The sequence below is a fragment of the Charadrius vociferus genome, unplaced genomic scaffold (assembly GCF_000708025.1).
Source record: "Charadrius vociferus isolate BGI_N301 unplaced genomic scaffold, ASM70802v2 scaffold183, whole genome shotgun sequence".
Classification (NCBI taxonomy): Eukaryota; Metazoa; Chordata; class Aves; order Charadriiformes; family Charadriidae; genus Charadrius; species Charadrius vociferus.
Genome location: NW_009648250.1, coordinates 7,105,741 through 7,120,480, shown reverse-complemented (window position 1 = coordinate 7,120,480; position 14,740 = coordinate 7,105,741). Strand labels below are relative to the sequence as shown.

General features: G+C 38.7%; 2 protein-coding genes across 2 annotated transcripts in view; one reads left to right on the top strand and one right to left on the bottom strand.

Moving 5' to 3' along the window:
- AK3 (adenylate kinase 3) overlaps positions 1-8,085 on the top strand; it is a 26,329-nt gene extending 18,244 nt beyond the window's left edge. Inside the window, exons 4-6 of the mRNA XM_009884280.1 lie at positions 2,528-2,646; positions 4,015-4,134; positions 8,061-8,085. Coding sequence (XP_009882582.1) covers positions 2,528-2,646; positions 4,015-4,134; positions 8,061-8,085 — 264 coding nt within the window. The remainder of the gene's footprint in view (positions 1-2,527; positions 2,647-4,014; positions 4,135-8,060) is intronic.
- Positions 8,086-8,136: 51 nt separating this feature from the next.
- The window catches only part of CDC37L1 (cell division cycle 37-like 1), a 47,004-nt gene continuing 40,400 nt past the window's right edge, over positions 8,137-14,740 (bottom strand). Inside the window, exons 2-8 of the mRNA XM_009884324.1 lie at positions 13,275-13,556; positions 11,787-11,877; positions 9,981-10,096; positions 9,545-9,667; positions 9,025-9,031; positions 8,517-8,668; positions 8,137-8,151 (exon numbers count right to left, since the gene is read on the bottom strand). Coding sequence (XP_009882626.1) covers positions 8,137-8,151; positions 8,517-8,668; positions 9,025-9,031; positions 9,545-9,667; positions 9,981-10,096; positions 11,787-11,877; positions 13,275-13,556 — 786 coding nt within the window. The remainder of the gene's footprint in view (positions 8,152-8,516; positions 8,669-9,024; positions 9,032-9,544; positions 9,668-9,980; positions 10,097-11,786; positions 11,878-13,274; positions 13,557-14,740) is intronic.

Here is a 14,740-nt window from a genome sequence, read left to right as displayed (position 1 = left end):
AGAACAGCAGAAGGAAAGATGAAACCGCGATTACAGTACCGCCGCGAAGCGCACCGACCGGACCCGCAGCCCACCCCCGAGTGGCGACTCCTCTCCTCGCCCCGGCAGCGCCTCTTATAGCCCGGGCATGGGTCACGTGGTATGGAGTACCTGCCCCCTGCCGGCTCCTGGGGAGATTAACCCCATCCCTGCCGGAACCAGGACAGCTCTAAATAAATGTTGCGTTGCATTTGGTAATTGCAGTAAAATATTGTTTGCGTATGTTGTTGCAAAACACAGTAGCTCAGAAGAAAAAGGCTCATTTAATCTCTTAGGAGCAGAGAACCTTTCTGCTAACAGCCTGCCTGTCAGGGTATGTTAGCGCCCTGGTAGAAATTCAAGCTGATGGGCAATGCGTTTGTCCCCTGCAGAATGAAACACCGTGGTGTTTTGTAAGCTCTCATTAAAGCTGTTCACTGATGTGGAAGACTCAGTCTTGCACACTGGCACAGGAGCTGGGCATGTTCTTAGCCTGTTACACAAGTCTGCAGCCCGTACAATCCAAAACCAGTAGTTTCCTTTTCCTTCCTCCAGAGGACTCATTCTTTGTATCTAGGAAGCACACTGAATTATCACTCAGAGGAATCCACTTAGTCCTTTCCCTGACTACATTTAACCAGGATGGGTTTTTTGAAGGGAACAGTTGTCTTATTGCAAAATTAGATGTAGAAGCTTGCCCGTTAGGGAAGCTTCTCAACAGATCAAAGATGTTATGGCTTGAAACATCCTATAAGAGGAACAGTAAACTTGAAGGTAATGATTGTACTTTGTTACCTTAAGATTTTTGAGGAACTTGGATTAAATGTAGGCCAACTCAGCTTAAGCTGTATTTCATCCTTAACTCTAAATAAACTTACGTGTTGTGGCATCACATTTCACATGGAAGCTCTATTAAGTTACATCAGAAGCATAGCAGGCCTTGTAGTTTTTGGATTTCAGTGTTGCAGGAAATGAGGCTGGCTGAAATAGCAGGTAGGCACTGGAAGTGGGCAACTGGAAACTCTGTCTTTGTATTGTTTAAAACAAGGGGGTTTAAGTCGTGGTTATTTTTAATTGCAGAGGAGCGTAGGCAAGCTGCAACAGAGAATTATCAGACCTACCAAAGAGTGGGCTTCAGCTGCAACAGCTTTGTTGTTAGGAACTCTCCACTCTACTTTCCAGTAATGAGCAGGCATATAACAACATAGTAAAGTAGATTACAATATATAAGTGAAACCACGGAATGGAGCTGAACAGCTGAAATACTCTTTTTTGTGTCTGTTATCTAAACGACCTGCGAAACATTTACTTACTCGAGCCCCAAAAGATTATGGCTTTAGAGTTAATGCAAGGCTGAAGGCTCAGTATTTGATAGGTACAATGAAGGCACTAGTATGGCTGCCTGCACAGATGCTAGAAAGAAACACTTGAGTGTTTTAAATGATTGTATTATGTAAACAAGGTAAGTTCGACCATGCAAGTCCATCTCTAATATAATACAGTTATTCTGGAACAGATTTTCTTCACACCTTCATGAACAGAGCAGCTTACTGAACGTGGATCATTATTGATTTTCTGAAACTGACTGCCAGAATGCAAGCAAGAAAGGAAAATAGTTTTGTGGTGTAATTGGCTTTGTACTTGCAAGATCACTCATGTTTCCACTCCAAATGTCACATTAAACTTGTCTTTAGGGAAAATCAAAATGCTTGAGGATTTAATTAATCTGTATAAAGGAGCAAACAGCCCCTTGTTTCTGTGGTGGGTCATACTCTGTCCTTAGATGCCCAATGATTCAGTGCACCTAAGAAGGAGCCAACTTTTATGCCCCTAGCTAGTCCTTCATAGGATGTGCCGGTGGTCAGTAACTTCTTCAGTCATTGCTGGTTTCAAGGCTCAAAAGCTCTGTGATCACTTAAAGCACTTCAGTAAATTGGGGTCAAAATGTGCAGTGAAGTAGGAGCTCTCATGGTTCACACATTAGGTCCCTACCTCTGTTTACTGAATCCTAGAAAAACTTCAGCTGGCTTTTATGCCATTATGCCAATACAGCTGTTGCTAAATGATAACTCTTCCATTTTGCAACTTAAAATCAAAGGGCCATTAACTCCTTTCCCCATTTCAGTATTGTCAAACAAAGATCAAATTGGTCTCTTGCTTGTTTCCTGTTATGCAGGAACATACTATCAACAGTATTGTTTTCCCTCATGTGTGAAGGTTTTGTCTGCATATTTCCCATATTCAACAAATGTTCCAGAGGAAAAATTAATCAAGTTATTGTAACTTGATTTTTATTGCCAATACTGGGAAAACATTTTTAACTGATCGACTGTTTTACTTGACAGTCAACATTTTATATTCCAGATAAGATATGGGCAGTAGCCTTTCTCTTTATAACTAGAAGTCTACACCTTGACTAACTGGGAACTAATCATAATTTAAATAGAAAATTAAACAAAACATACTTAAACAGAAATATACAGCAGTGTTTGCTTTTAACCATGATTAGGGCATCGATGATATTACTGGAGAACCACTTGTTCAGCGTGATGACGATAAGCCAGAGACGGTTACCAAGAGGCTGCAGGCTTATGATGCACAAACAAAACCCGTTCTGGAATATTATCGGTAAGTAGTAAAATCTGTTCTTCCACATTCTAAAAGTTTCTTCCACATTAGCACAGCAAGGAACAGATCTCTTTGGTTACAGAGATACTGCAACAGTGAATGTGGTATGAGTAGCACTGTATCTTTCATCAACTTAGTAAGAAAACAACCCAGTAAAATGAGCATCTTTTCCAGTGTTGGATGAAACCTCTTCAGGAGCCTGCTTAGCAAAACAGCCTTTCACTGCAGCCATACTTAGCTTCACAAAGAGTGCTATGCATTATTCAATACATTATAGTACTGTTTTGAGCAACATAGCTCTGGTTAGTAAGGTAACAGTTCCTTTTTTTGGAAGGCAACTATTTTCTCTTCTGGATGTCGAAGAAGTCCTCCTAACAAGGGCTAGGGGTCAAGAAATGATACACAAATAGAAAAACTGTTAATGAGGATTTAAAAGTGGCTGTTCTAAGAACAGGACTGTGATGGGCACAGCTAGCCAGAGTCTTTGGGAATAAGCAGCTATTTGAGAATACTGCCATTTGCACTGTGGAATGGTAACGAATTATTATTCTTTAAGAGCCAGAATTACACACAAAGTTTCTCTTAATGTGAAGCTGCAAATATCACATTGTTAATACACAGATATTAGTAGGTCACCATGTAGACCTTTGTAGTCTTATCTCGCGTAGACAAAAAAATCAGACTCTCTGACAACATCCTGAAGTGACTTGTCCTTCCTCTATGTCCATATCCACCACCCTTCATTATGGTCTACCAAAACTGTTGAACAGAAGACTAGAAGCTCCATCTTTGGGGTGTTTAAGTTTTAAAGAAGGAGTTTTTCTGGACTGACAATGATTTTCCTGGCTTTGGTAGCTTTCTGAAGTGAAAATGCCTCAAAGCACCACAGTAAGACATAGGCCTAATCTATTATTATTACTGATCATAACATACTTTACAGATAAAACTAGCTACTAGAACTAATTCAGAATAACTTGACTGTGCCTGGTTCACTTGTTTGTTCTGATGCACCATCTTTGATCCTTGAGGTGTAGCTTTACAATACCTGGGTTAGTCACAGTTGTTTGGATGACTGCTGTATAGCATGTGCTATATGACTGCATTGCTGCTGCTTATTTTTACCCTTCATAGTTTGTTATTAAGTATTCTGTGGACAGCTGTCGGTTTTATGAACTGATGTCGCCAATAGCTCACCAAGGAACAGAGTAATGCATGTCCAGCCTGCATTCCCAATGTTACGGCTGTTCTTGGTGTTAAATCACATGCATATTCGCACACTCCTAACAGGGCAATCTTAAAGTGAGGTGGAAATCCTGGAACAATTAAACAATTTGACTTCTGTAATGCTTTCTTCTTCTCCTTCCTTAGGGAAAAAGGGTTATTGAAATCCTTCTCTGGAACAGAAACCAATCAGATCTGGCCACATATCTATGCTTTCCTCCAAACCAAGTTGCCAGATGTAAGCCAGAAAGATGCCGCCACTCCCAGGTGAAAACAGGTCTAACTTCTGCTCATCTGTCATAGCTCACATGTGATTACATGAAATTCAAGAATCAAGGATTTCTCTACGTAGTCTACCAGACTGATCAATAATTAAAATCTAATCTTGTCCTTAACTTACATTATGATAAAACTGTGTCACCTGTGGTTCTTACTTCAATGCTGTATTTTTTATATTAAATATACCTAATTTTTATAATATAGTAACTGACTTTAACAAAAGTAGCGACTCTTGTGTCTCTTTTTCAGAAAATACGTAAGTTTGCAAATATTGACCTGGTGAAGGACACACATTTCAGAATACATCTTAATTACAAAGCCCATTGATTGATTTACTCACTCATGAATTGTAGTGCGAAGCAATGACAAGAACATGAAAGTACGTTTCTTGATTGTGTGGGACAGCCAGAAGCTGTGGGGAACCATGACCACCATTCTGCAAAAAGCCATTTCAGACCAGAACTGGCATACATACAGGTTGATCTCGTGGAAGGCAATCATCTTCTTTTAACTTTGCTTCCACAGACGTTAGTTGATTTTGCTGGGCTTAAATTACCCTTAGCACTTGGTTAGATAATTGGCCTTATTACTATGTTTATATTTCTGCCCTCAGAGCAGCTATCTTGCAGGCATGAGAAACCGTTTCAATGATATGTAACGCATTTGGTAAAGCTTCTGTATTTGTGCAGCTGTGTAAGACTTTATTAGAAAAAAGACAGCAGATACCGAACAGATTAAGTGTAATTTGGTAAACCTGTCGCAAGATGATCTTGACAAGCGAATGCGTCTTTTCTACTATCTTTGAAACTGCTCATTGATGCCAGTGCCAGGATTTCCAGTGGTCAAATTATTAACTGTCATATTACAGTTTTATTGTAGCAAACTGGACTGGTTTTCACGAGTTCATATTATTAATTCACGTCTCCAACCAGCTCTTGTCTCTATTTATTCACTAGATAACTGGAGTTACAAACCTCCACAGGCCACGTTTTTTAACAGTGCAGGTAATGCAGACATTGCTATTTTTCAGTGAACTCTCTTAGCCCTTTTTTTATGCTCACCAGACTGAGAGTTTCAAGAAGAGTCAGCAAAACCTGAGGAACAAGCAACTCTGTCTAGGCAACGTCTGAAGTAGCTCCGTCCTCCTAATGCAGGTCCCAATCTTTTGCAGTGGCTGTTTGTTAACAGCTACAGAGCTGTGGTGCTGACGTACCTTGGACTACATTTGCATGTCTAGTTTTGCATTGTCAATATTGAGACATATTTGAGTCTAAAAAAGATGATAATTGTAGAATTTGTAAAGCTTTCCCATTACTATAAATGAAGAAAATGGGCAGCAGCTATTGCTGCAAGCAGCATTCCTTACATTTTAAAGAAAGCTTGCCACAAGGCTGACCGCTTGTACTTTCATCTTCAGAAATGTGCATATGGAGACTGTAGACTGGGTGAGTTTAGAGATGCACTTCCTTAAAAAAGTCATGGTTAGAAAACAGTAGCTACCACATTACGATGAGAAACCCTGATGTGCTGCTTACTTCTATTAGTGCATTTTGATTTCAATAAAGAGCAGCTATGCTTGTTTTTTTGCTAGCCTACATAAGTTTCAGTTAGCTGGAGGGAGATGGGGGAGGGAATCTCCTTATGATTTGACACTTATTCCCACACCATCCAATTTTAGCCCCTTAGAAACTTTAAAAATAACTTCCAGTATATCACAGATTGCTAGATCAATGTGGCTCTACTGCTAATGGCAGCAACTGCAAATCACTGTTTCACTGCCCTTACTACCCTTGTACATGACATTCAGTTAAAAAACAACCTGAAGTTATTAGTTTCCCTTGGTTTCCCTTAATAATTAACTAATTATTAAGGAGGAGGTAGTGTTTACTTATCCTTTTAGGAGTATCTGTCAAACAAAAAAAAATAATAAAAAATTACTTTACGACTGAAGCTGGTTATCTCCAATTTGCATCTGGGACAGAGTTGCTGCTTGCTCTTTTATCCTCAGTCTGTCTGCAAAAGAACTGCTCAAAAACACAAGGCACACAGAAAGTTAGTTCTATCAGTGGATCTGGAGTTACTACTTTTGCTACTGCCTCTATACCAATACTCACTCTGGTGGTATATACTGCAGACTTTCCACTATCTCAGCTATAGCCAAAACTGAAAATTACTGGATCTCAGCATAGCTTTTGCCTGAATTACCAACTACAGGTAGACTGTGTTCATCAAACTATTGAAATCTACATACCTTCCAGACCTGACATAGAATCAGAACCGTACAGTAAAGGACTGAGCGTGTGTACCAATACCATTATTTGAGATACGAACTGTCTTCCCTGGAGTCTTCCAACTGCAGTATAAATTTTTATGTATAGAACTGCTGTATAGCAGCAAGTTAGAAAAGCATAGTAGAATTTTGGACTACAGAGATCCTGTGGAAGGCCTTCTCTAAAAATAGTATTTGGGTTTTCAGCTCCTCAAACAGGAAATTTTTAATGATTTTTCACTTTAATTGTTTGAGTTGGCAATGTCAGAAACCCACTTTAGTTCAGCAGCACATGAAATACCTCTCAAAACCTGCAAGACACCTTACCCTATATGAACTGCAACAAAGCTTTTAAACTGAAGTCTTAGCCTAACCCTTGTGCCTCAAGTTCCCTCCATCTAGTACTTCTCCCCATAATGAGACTTGGTTTGAAAAAAAGTTGAAGTTAGCCTTATGAAGAGTCAGACTCTCAGAAATCATACAACCCAGCACTCAGATGTAGAAAAGTGTTGCTTGCATTTTAGGACAAAACCAAGTTATGTTTAATGAAAGCACAATGTAACATTTAAATCCCCTTCGTAGAGGTAGAATGCCAGTGTTTTAATCTAACCCATTCAGATCTGAAATACTGATACCAGATAATGATTTATTGCTATTAGTGATTACCAAATTTGAGAGCTTATAATGTCAGCAAGGTAGCATGAATACAGTTGTGATCTCCAATATTCATAGAGTAAAACATGTCCACATCTGTAGTAAAACAATAGCAGATTCTACCAAGAATCTACCACTTCTTGTAAACATTGTATTTGTGCAGATTTTTTTTTCATACTTTAATTTCTAACATAATGAAAGGCAAGGTTAGTAGCAGAAAACACATCCAGTTTCACATTCGGCAATATGAGAACCCTGCTCTTCACGGACATCCAAAAACCTAGCAGCACATTTTCAAACAATATTAAAAGTTTTTCTGAATTACCCACCCTTTAAAATCTCCTCTCCCCTAAAACCAAAAAACAACAACAACAAAAAAATCTGACACTAAAAATAAAGTGCAGTACCCAGAAAAACGTGTCAAGAAAATACCCATGTTTGTTTCTTTGAAAAGAAAAAAAAAAAAAGAAAAAAAGAGTACTTGGCCTCAGTCTTAAGAGTACTATACTGTGTCCATCATTTTGGATTCTTCTTCATCTCTTTGTATCACAGAGTTTAAACTGCAGTCATCTGTGTTTATGGAACCTTGTAGATGACCTGCGTTCTGCAACAGATGAAAAATTGACAGTTAATTCTCTGTAACTGTATATATGGAGGGAGAGAGAAAGACAGAAACAGAGAGATTTTAGCTTAAGTTGGATTCTTTGTGTTGTCCATCTTGAGGCAAATTTGCAATAATAAGGAATTAAGTTCTGAAAAACTCGTCCACCAATATTATCTCACTGTGTTAAGAATTCTTTAAATCTGCTGTCAGAGCTTCTATTTGGTCTCAAAATTTCTAGCACTTGACTGCACATTTACGTAAAATTCAGCTGTTGGATCTTACTTGTGAGGTACTTTAATCAAATTATTTCAAACAAGTAGTTTCAACTGTGAGTCCTTTCCCAATACCTGATTTTTTACAGTCTTTTAAATTGTTTCTTCATTCCAGAATGTGGCCATCACTAGTACTGTAACAAAAGACCTAAGTAACCTCAGTTTCCTTTTATCAGAACAGGAGACTTCCCTTAGGCTTGACTTACCTGAATGATCCCATGAATACAATTAGTCATTTTACACTGAATGCTCATTTCACTGTTTGTGGTAAAGACTGTGAATACAATTCTAGCATCTGATCAGCTTTATGATGCAGTGCTAATATTTTAAGCATGAAAATGTAAGGGCACTGAACTAAAATTCGCTTCTGACCTTATGCTAATGCTTTCTGAATTCCAGCAAGTAAAAGCAAAGCCCATATATGCCTTGCATACTGATAATACTGCACATTATATCCTGAGCACTAGCAGTTCTAGGAATAATCCTCTTTATATTTCAGAAAGGTACAGCTTCTAAAGGCAGGACCCAATCCTACTTTACTTAAATTAATTTCTAGAAATAATAAACCTACCTGTGAAAAAGATGTCAGCTCTCTTACAAGACCAGGATTGACACTGAGATCGTGTAGTAACATAGTTTGAAAGCCATGTGATTGTGACCAGATTCTCACCCTCGTCTTGAATGCCTCGAGTTCATTTTTAAAAGCCTCAAAATAACCTTCTCCTGTCTGCAAAGAGAAAATGAAATATTTGCACTGCAGCCAGACTTAGTTTTGAACTGTAAGCATACACAGCGCTGAAAAAAAAAACCCAATCATATCCTTTGGGGATAACAACTCTGAACAACTCAAGAATAATGTTAGTCAATTTAAAACAAAATTTCAGGTAGATTTCTTTTTAAGACAATCTCTAGTATTTACATATAGAAGAAAATTAATTGATTTATCTAAGGACATGTAAAAATAAATCTAATTTTAGCCTTTCCTTTATTCCAGATCAGAAGCCAGTACCCTTAGAAGAACAGGTGCTGCTTGTAGCACTCTGGACCAAAGTAAAGCACAAGTTGACTTGCACTTTAACTGAACTCCTTTAGGCAATATTGAGAGCCACCAAAGTCTTGAATAACTGAGTACTGGCTACAGCAAGCCATAGTTTCATTTTTCCACATTTCTCCTGCATAGCTCTAGATTGCTCTATTTCAGTAATGAGAAAGGGATGCTGTTGGGCCCCAGTGTGATCTGCAGATGAAATGGAAAGTTGTGACAATACATAGGTGTAATTAGCCAAAATCAGTCCTTAAACTGGTCTGTGTCCGCTGTTGTCACATAGTTATTACTCGTCTATAACAGCCCTGTTGTCCCTCTGTTGTATCTTGCTTTACCTCTGGGATAAGCAAAGTCCAGAAAACTTCCCTTTTCAGAATTGGAATTACACCAAAATATTCTGTCTAGAAAATAATTGCTAACAAAACACTTTCCCATAAGCCTAAGTCAGTCAATAAAATATTTAGCCTTTTATGGTTAGGAAGAAACCTTCTGTAAAACACTGGTCCCTTGTACAGCATCAAGAGTTTCTCCCATCGTTGCCCAAGCTGACTTACTTTGGCTTTTTGGAAAAAGAGACGAAAACACCCTCTTGGATCCACATTGCAGCTTTTGGCAATTTCTATAATAAACTGCATTGCAACTGCTTGGTGTGCTACTTGCTCCATCAGAGCTCTTTTCTGAGGAAAAAAAATAATAGAAGAGTTAAAGTTATAACTTAAAGATATTTCCTGTGATTATATTTCTAAAATTCAGCATAATTTCTTTTTGTTCTCTTTCCTAAACAAATGAGAACTGATGCTCACAGAAGCAAGGGAACTAATAATTAGCTACAGCTAGATATGTATGTGACAATGCACTATAATGTTTTTCTTCAATAAAGTAGAGAGAGGATAGGAAGAACAGTTAAACAGCTAATCAAGTTGGTCAGCTTTTCTATAGTGCAAGTGGGAAAGTGTGTGCTTTCAAACAATTTAAACATCTTCATCATACCTGTTCAGCTTCTAGATGAAAACACCACAACATGAGATATCTAGATGTTTCTTCACATACAAGATATGGGTGATCAGACAAAAATCTTTGACTATCGTCCCATCTGCTCAGCATACCTAATAAGAGAAGCATAGTTAAGATATTCTAAATGGATAAATGATTTAATGCAGCAAGGAAGTTAGTTCCATTGATACCCCAGTATACGTAACACCTTTGTAATTCACTAACCTCACAATGACAGCATGCGGCTAAATTTGGGGGTTTTATTTATACATCTAAACAACGCTGAAAGACTACTACCAGAAGGTGTAATCAGACTTTGAAGATACTAGAAGTAGATTTTAACAGTCACAATTTCCTATATTTTAATGCATCTCTAGAATTGCTGATGTTATGTTTAATCAGTTCTCATATACAGTAACAACAGTGGTGTAGGTATCTATTAGTTACACCATCAAATAGTTTAAAAAGTTAATGGATAGAAATTTACATTCAGTGCTTTTGACAAACACAAATGCTCTAAATGTTTGTAAATAAGAATGCAAAGAAAAGAATGTGTAATCTGTCAAAAATGAGAAAGTCCTTCTAACACATGATTTGCGAGGTTTTTAGGAAATTTGAACTTAATTACAGGAACAGCTTGATCTCAAAAAGCAAAGCCACATCAGCATTGGAAACTTAACTAGAAGGCTGAATTGTGATAGCATGAAGCTACGTTCCTGTAAAGTGCTGAGCTTAAAAATCAGAACTCAATACTCAGACCACTTCTTGAAATTGTCCTTCATGTATCACTGATAGTCAAGGAATTACTGGCAACAGGTACCAGATGTACAGCTTTACCCATCCATCAGCGTATAATTATAACTGGGCTAAAGATAATTCAGTGGTAACGACCTCAGCTAATATTAATTCTAGCAAACAAATGCCTAAAGAGAAAGCAACGGCTAGTACTTCTTTTGGCTGTTTTCAAGAGAGCTATCATGCATAAGTTCTTTATTGCTTGGAAGCCAGAGCAAGATCCAGAAACAGGACTCATGCAATGTGACTAGCAAAATCCACACTGCCCCTTGGCAGCAACTAGCACAGAACAAGAGACTTGAAAAAGCATTAATGCACTGTCCCTTTTTACAATGGACTTACTAAACTATACCATAGTCTGAAACCAGCCTGTAACTGAGAATGGAAAGCACTTCAGAGAACCACAAAAATTTCAGATTACTTTAAAAGATCGGCTTTGTGCTTAATTGGGTTCAACAATTACGACAGAGCTGAAGTGACACCTAGTGGATAATTAATTATAATTTTAAGAAACACAGTTCCATGCACACACACTGTCAGTAGGCATTTACAGACATTTCCCTTTCAGTCATTACCCTTGTAGCTTACCCATTAATTTCAGTCATTACCCTTGTAGCTTAACAGCCACCAGAAAAACATTAAAAGGAGAGAGCTATGGACAATCCCATGCACTGTTATACACACGACTTACATTTACATGAGTGTCCCTGCCTTTTCCCACAGAACAGCACAAAAAGTTGCTAGAACTTTAGTTTTCAGGGCTTAAGCTCATTAGAGTATTATTTTTATTTTTTTTTTATTTAAGTTCTTACTGGTCACAGGAACTAATAAGCTTCTACAGTTTACACCTTATTTCACTTTGAAATTATTATCTGTCCTGACAAAATAACGCTGAACAGTCTGACAGCCAGGTCTTTAACTTGTTAGCATTCATTCTGTACAATAAGGAGCAAACCTACAAATTCTATAGAAGTTTGAACTGCAGAATGTTGGAAAAAGCACACTCACCAAAGTGTCGAATCTTTTGTTCATGTTTTTGCATACGTGGTTCAGACACATCTTCATCTTCTGTTTCTTTTCTTTTTTGATTAATAAAACTCTGAGGAAAAGAAAAATTGTACTATGACAGAAACTCCAGACATACCTTTTTGTGATATGTAGGAGTATTATATTTTAATATGTTACTATTTGAAAAGCTATGTTCTAATTTTAGACTCATGTCATACACTTGAGAAAGTTTTCTTTAAAAAATTGCATTACCCAATAATATAGTTTAGAAGTCTCATTATAGTCTACTGACCAAAGAACTCTGAGAAACCTCTGTCCTCATGCAGGAACATACTGATCTGTCAACAATGAGAATCATGTACATTGCAGCCTGGATGCAGCTAAATCAGGAGATGCGCTAACTGTTCAAATTAAAAAATAAAAGCTGAGGTTCTACTATAAAAAAAAAAAGTTTGTGCTAAATAATCTGTATTACAGTAATCATTATTAGAGGCAAACTAACAGTTCGACATTTTAAGAATTTGGCACAGGAGAGAAGCACACTCTTCATGTGAAGAAACTATTGTTCAGCACATTTGGCAACGCTTGCACAACAAAGAATCATAGAGTGTTTTGGGTTGGAAGGGACATCTAAAGATCATATAGTTCCACCCCGTCCCAGCTGTGGGCAGGGACATCTTCCACTAGATCAGGTCGCTCAAAGTCCCATCCAAGCCGACCTTTATTGCTTCCAGGGATGGGGCATTCACAGTTTTTCTGGGGAACGTGTTCCAGTGCTTCACCACCCTCACTGTAAAAAATTCTTCCTTATATCCAATATAAACCTACCCTCTTTCAGTTTAAAACCATTGCCCCATGTCCTATCACAACAGGCCGTTATAAAAAAGTCTCTTTCCATCTTTCTTATAAGCCCCCTTTTAAGTAGCGAAAGGCCACAATAAGGTCAGTAAGGGCTCCCCAGCACCTTCTCTTCTCCAGGCTGAACAACCCCAACTCCCCCAGCCTTTCTTCACAGCAGAGGTTCTCCAGCCTTCTGATCATTTTTGTAGCCCTCCTCTGGACCTGCTCTAACAGATCCTTGCCTTTGTTGTACTGGGGACCGCAGAGCTGCACACAGCGCTCCAGATGGGGGTCTCACTGGAGTGGAATAGAGAGGCAGAATCACCTTCCTCGACCTGCTGGCCACGCTTCTTTTTATGCAGCCCGGAAATAGTGGGCTTTCTGGGCTGCAAGTGCACATTGCTGGCTCAAATCTAATACCTAGATGACCCACACAAGTTCTGATCTGCATTTCTGGAAGAGAACTGTCATCCAGATTTGTCGTACGAGTGCAGCTTGCTCCCTTTCATCAGGCAAAGTAAGAAACAAACAAAAAAAATTTAACACATACTGTGGTTTTACGCTGTACAGAAGACACTCAACTAGTAACAAGTGGAATGAAAAAAAGAGGCTAGCAGTTATATGCATGCACACTGATATGGGTCATACCTTATTAAATACCTCCTTACTAACGAGATCTGTGTTCCATAGATTCTGTCTTTCCCTCTGGTTTAGTGCTTCTTCTTTTCTTCTCCACTCTTCCTCTCTCCATCTCAACTCTGCAGCTTCAGTCTTTGCTTGAGCAGATTCCTGATCGCAGGATTCTGAATTATGCAGTGCTAAACTACCAAGTTTTTGCTGGGCTTCTGCTAGGTTCCACGTGCATTCTACAGAGTGCTTCACAAACTCTCTTTCTTTTTGGCAGGCTAATTCAATCCCTTGGCTGTATGTCTGTGAGGAAAATCAGACGTGCTATTTATGCAGGGAAAATTGACAGTTCACTGCTTATAGAGGAGCAGATAGGCCTAAATCCCAAAGATAATGCACCTGGAAGGCACCTTAGATACACAGCATTATATTTGCAGGACTGATGAAACAACTAGATGTTTTTATAAAAAGATTTCTAATTCAAGCTGTCTTAACTTTGTTAAGTGCATTTGCAAAATCATGGATTATGTACTGCTATCAGTAATAGCCTCCAGACTATACAAATACTTTTGACACAGCTGAAACCCCTCTGGCTATCTTTGGGCTGCAATGCTAGCAACAGCCAAGTGTGAGAATACTCTGAATATATACTTCTGAGAAGAAAGTATCAGTTTTGTGACGTCAGATCACAACAGCAAAGTAACTGCTGCTGCCTGCATTCCAGTATGGATTAGCACCCAACAGATGGCCAACATCTTCCCTGGAACTGACAGTGAAAGTTGAATTTAAGTTATGAAGTGGATGAGGCCCAGTACAAGCATATGCTCCTTTTGTTCAAATCTATTGAGGAGGTCACCACTCATAGGTGGCAGACAAAAGTGACCTCTTAAGCAACAGTGCTTATATTACTTCTGCGTGTGTGTGCTGGGAATTCACACTCCATAACTTAAGAAATTATCCTCTAAAGCACATGCCATGCCTTCCCACCAACAGTGGAGAAAAAACATTCACATCCGTTAGTTCCTCAGCCTTCCAGTGCCATATTATTAAAGTTGTGGTGCTGATAACCTCTGACAGAAGGACGTGAAGGACGACACAAGCTGTGAAAGATTATCTGAAGGAAACTTTAATGCAGGTACATCAAAGTTCTTGTGCCAACTTTGTTAAGAAACTGCAGCATTTTTATTATTTTTTTTTTTTATAACAAGATGAAAATTTCACTGTTTGGAAAACTAATGTAATGGCAGTTTCTTGCAAGGATACACAGAATTCCTGACAACATATTTACAACATGCCGACTTGCCCCAGCCAACAGAAAAACACACTGCCTATACATCTGCTTTTTAAACACAAGGATGCTGGGATAACTTCAGCCCAGATCCTTCCACATGACTTGTCAAACGTGGAACTGTTACTCACGGGTGGTGGCGGTCGCCAGAACTCCCCCCCTCCCCACCCCCCCACCTTCCGGCGGCGGCGCATCGGCC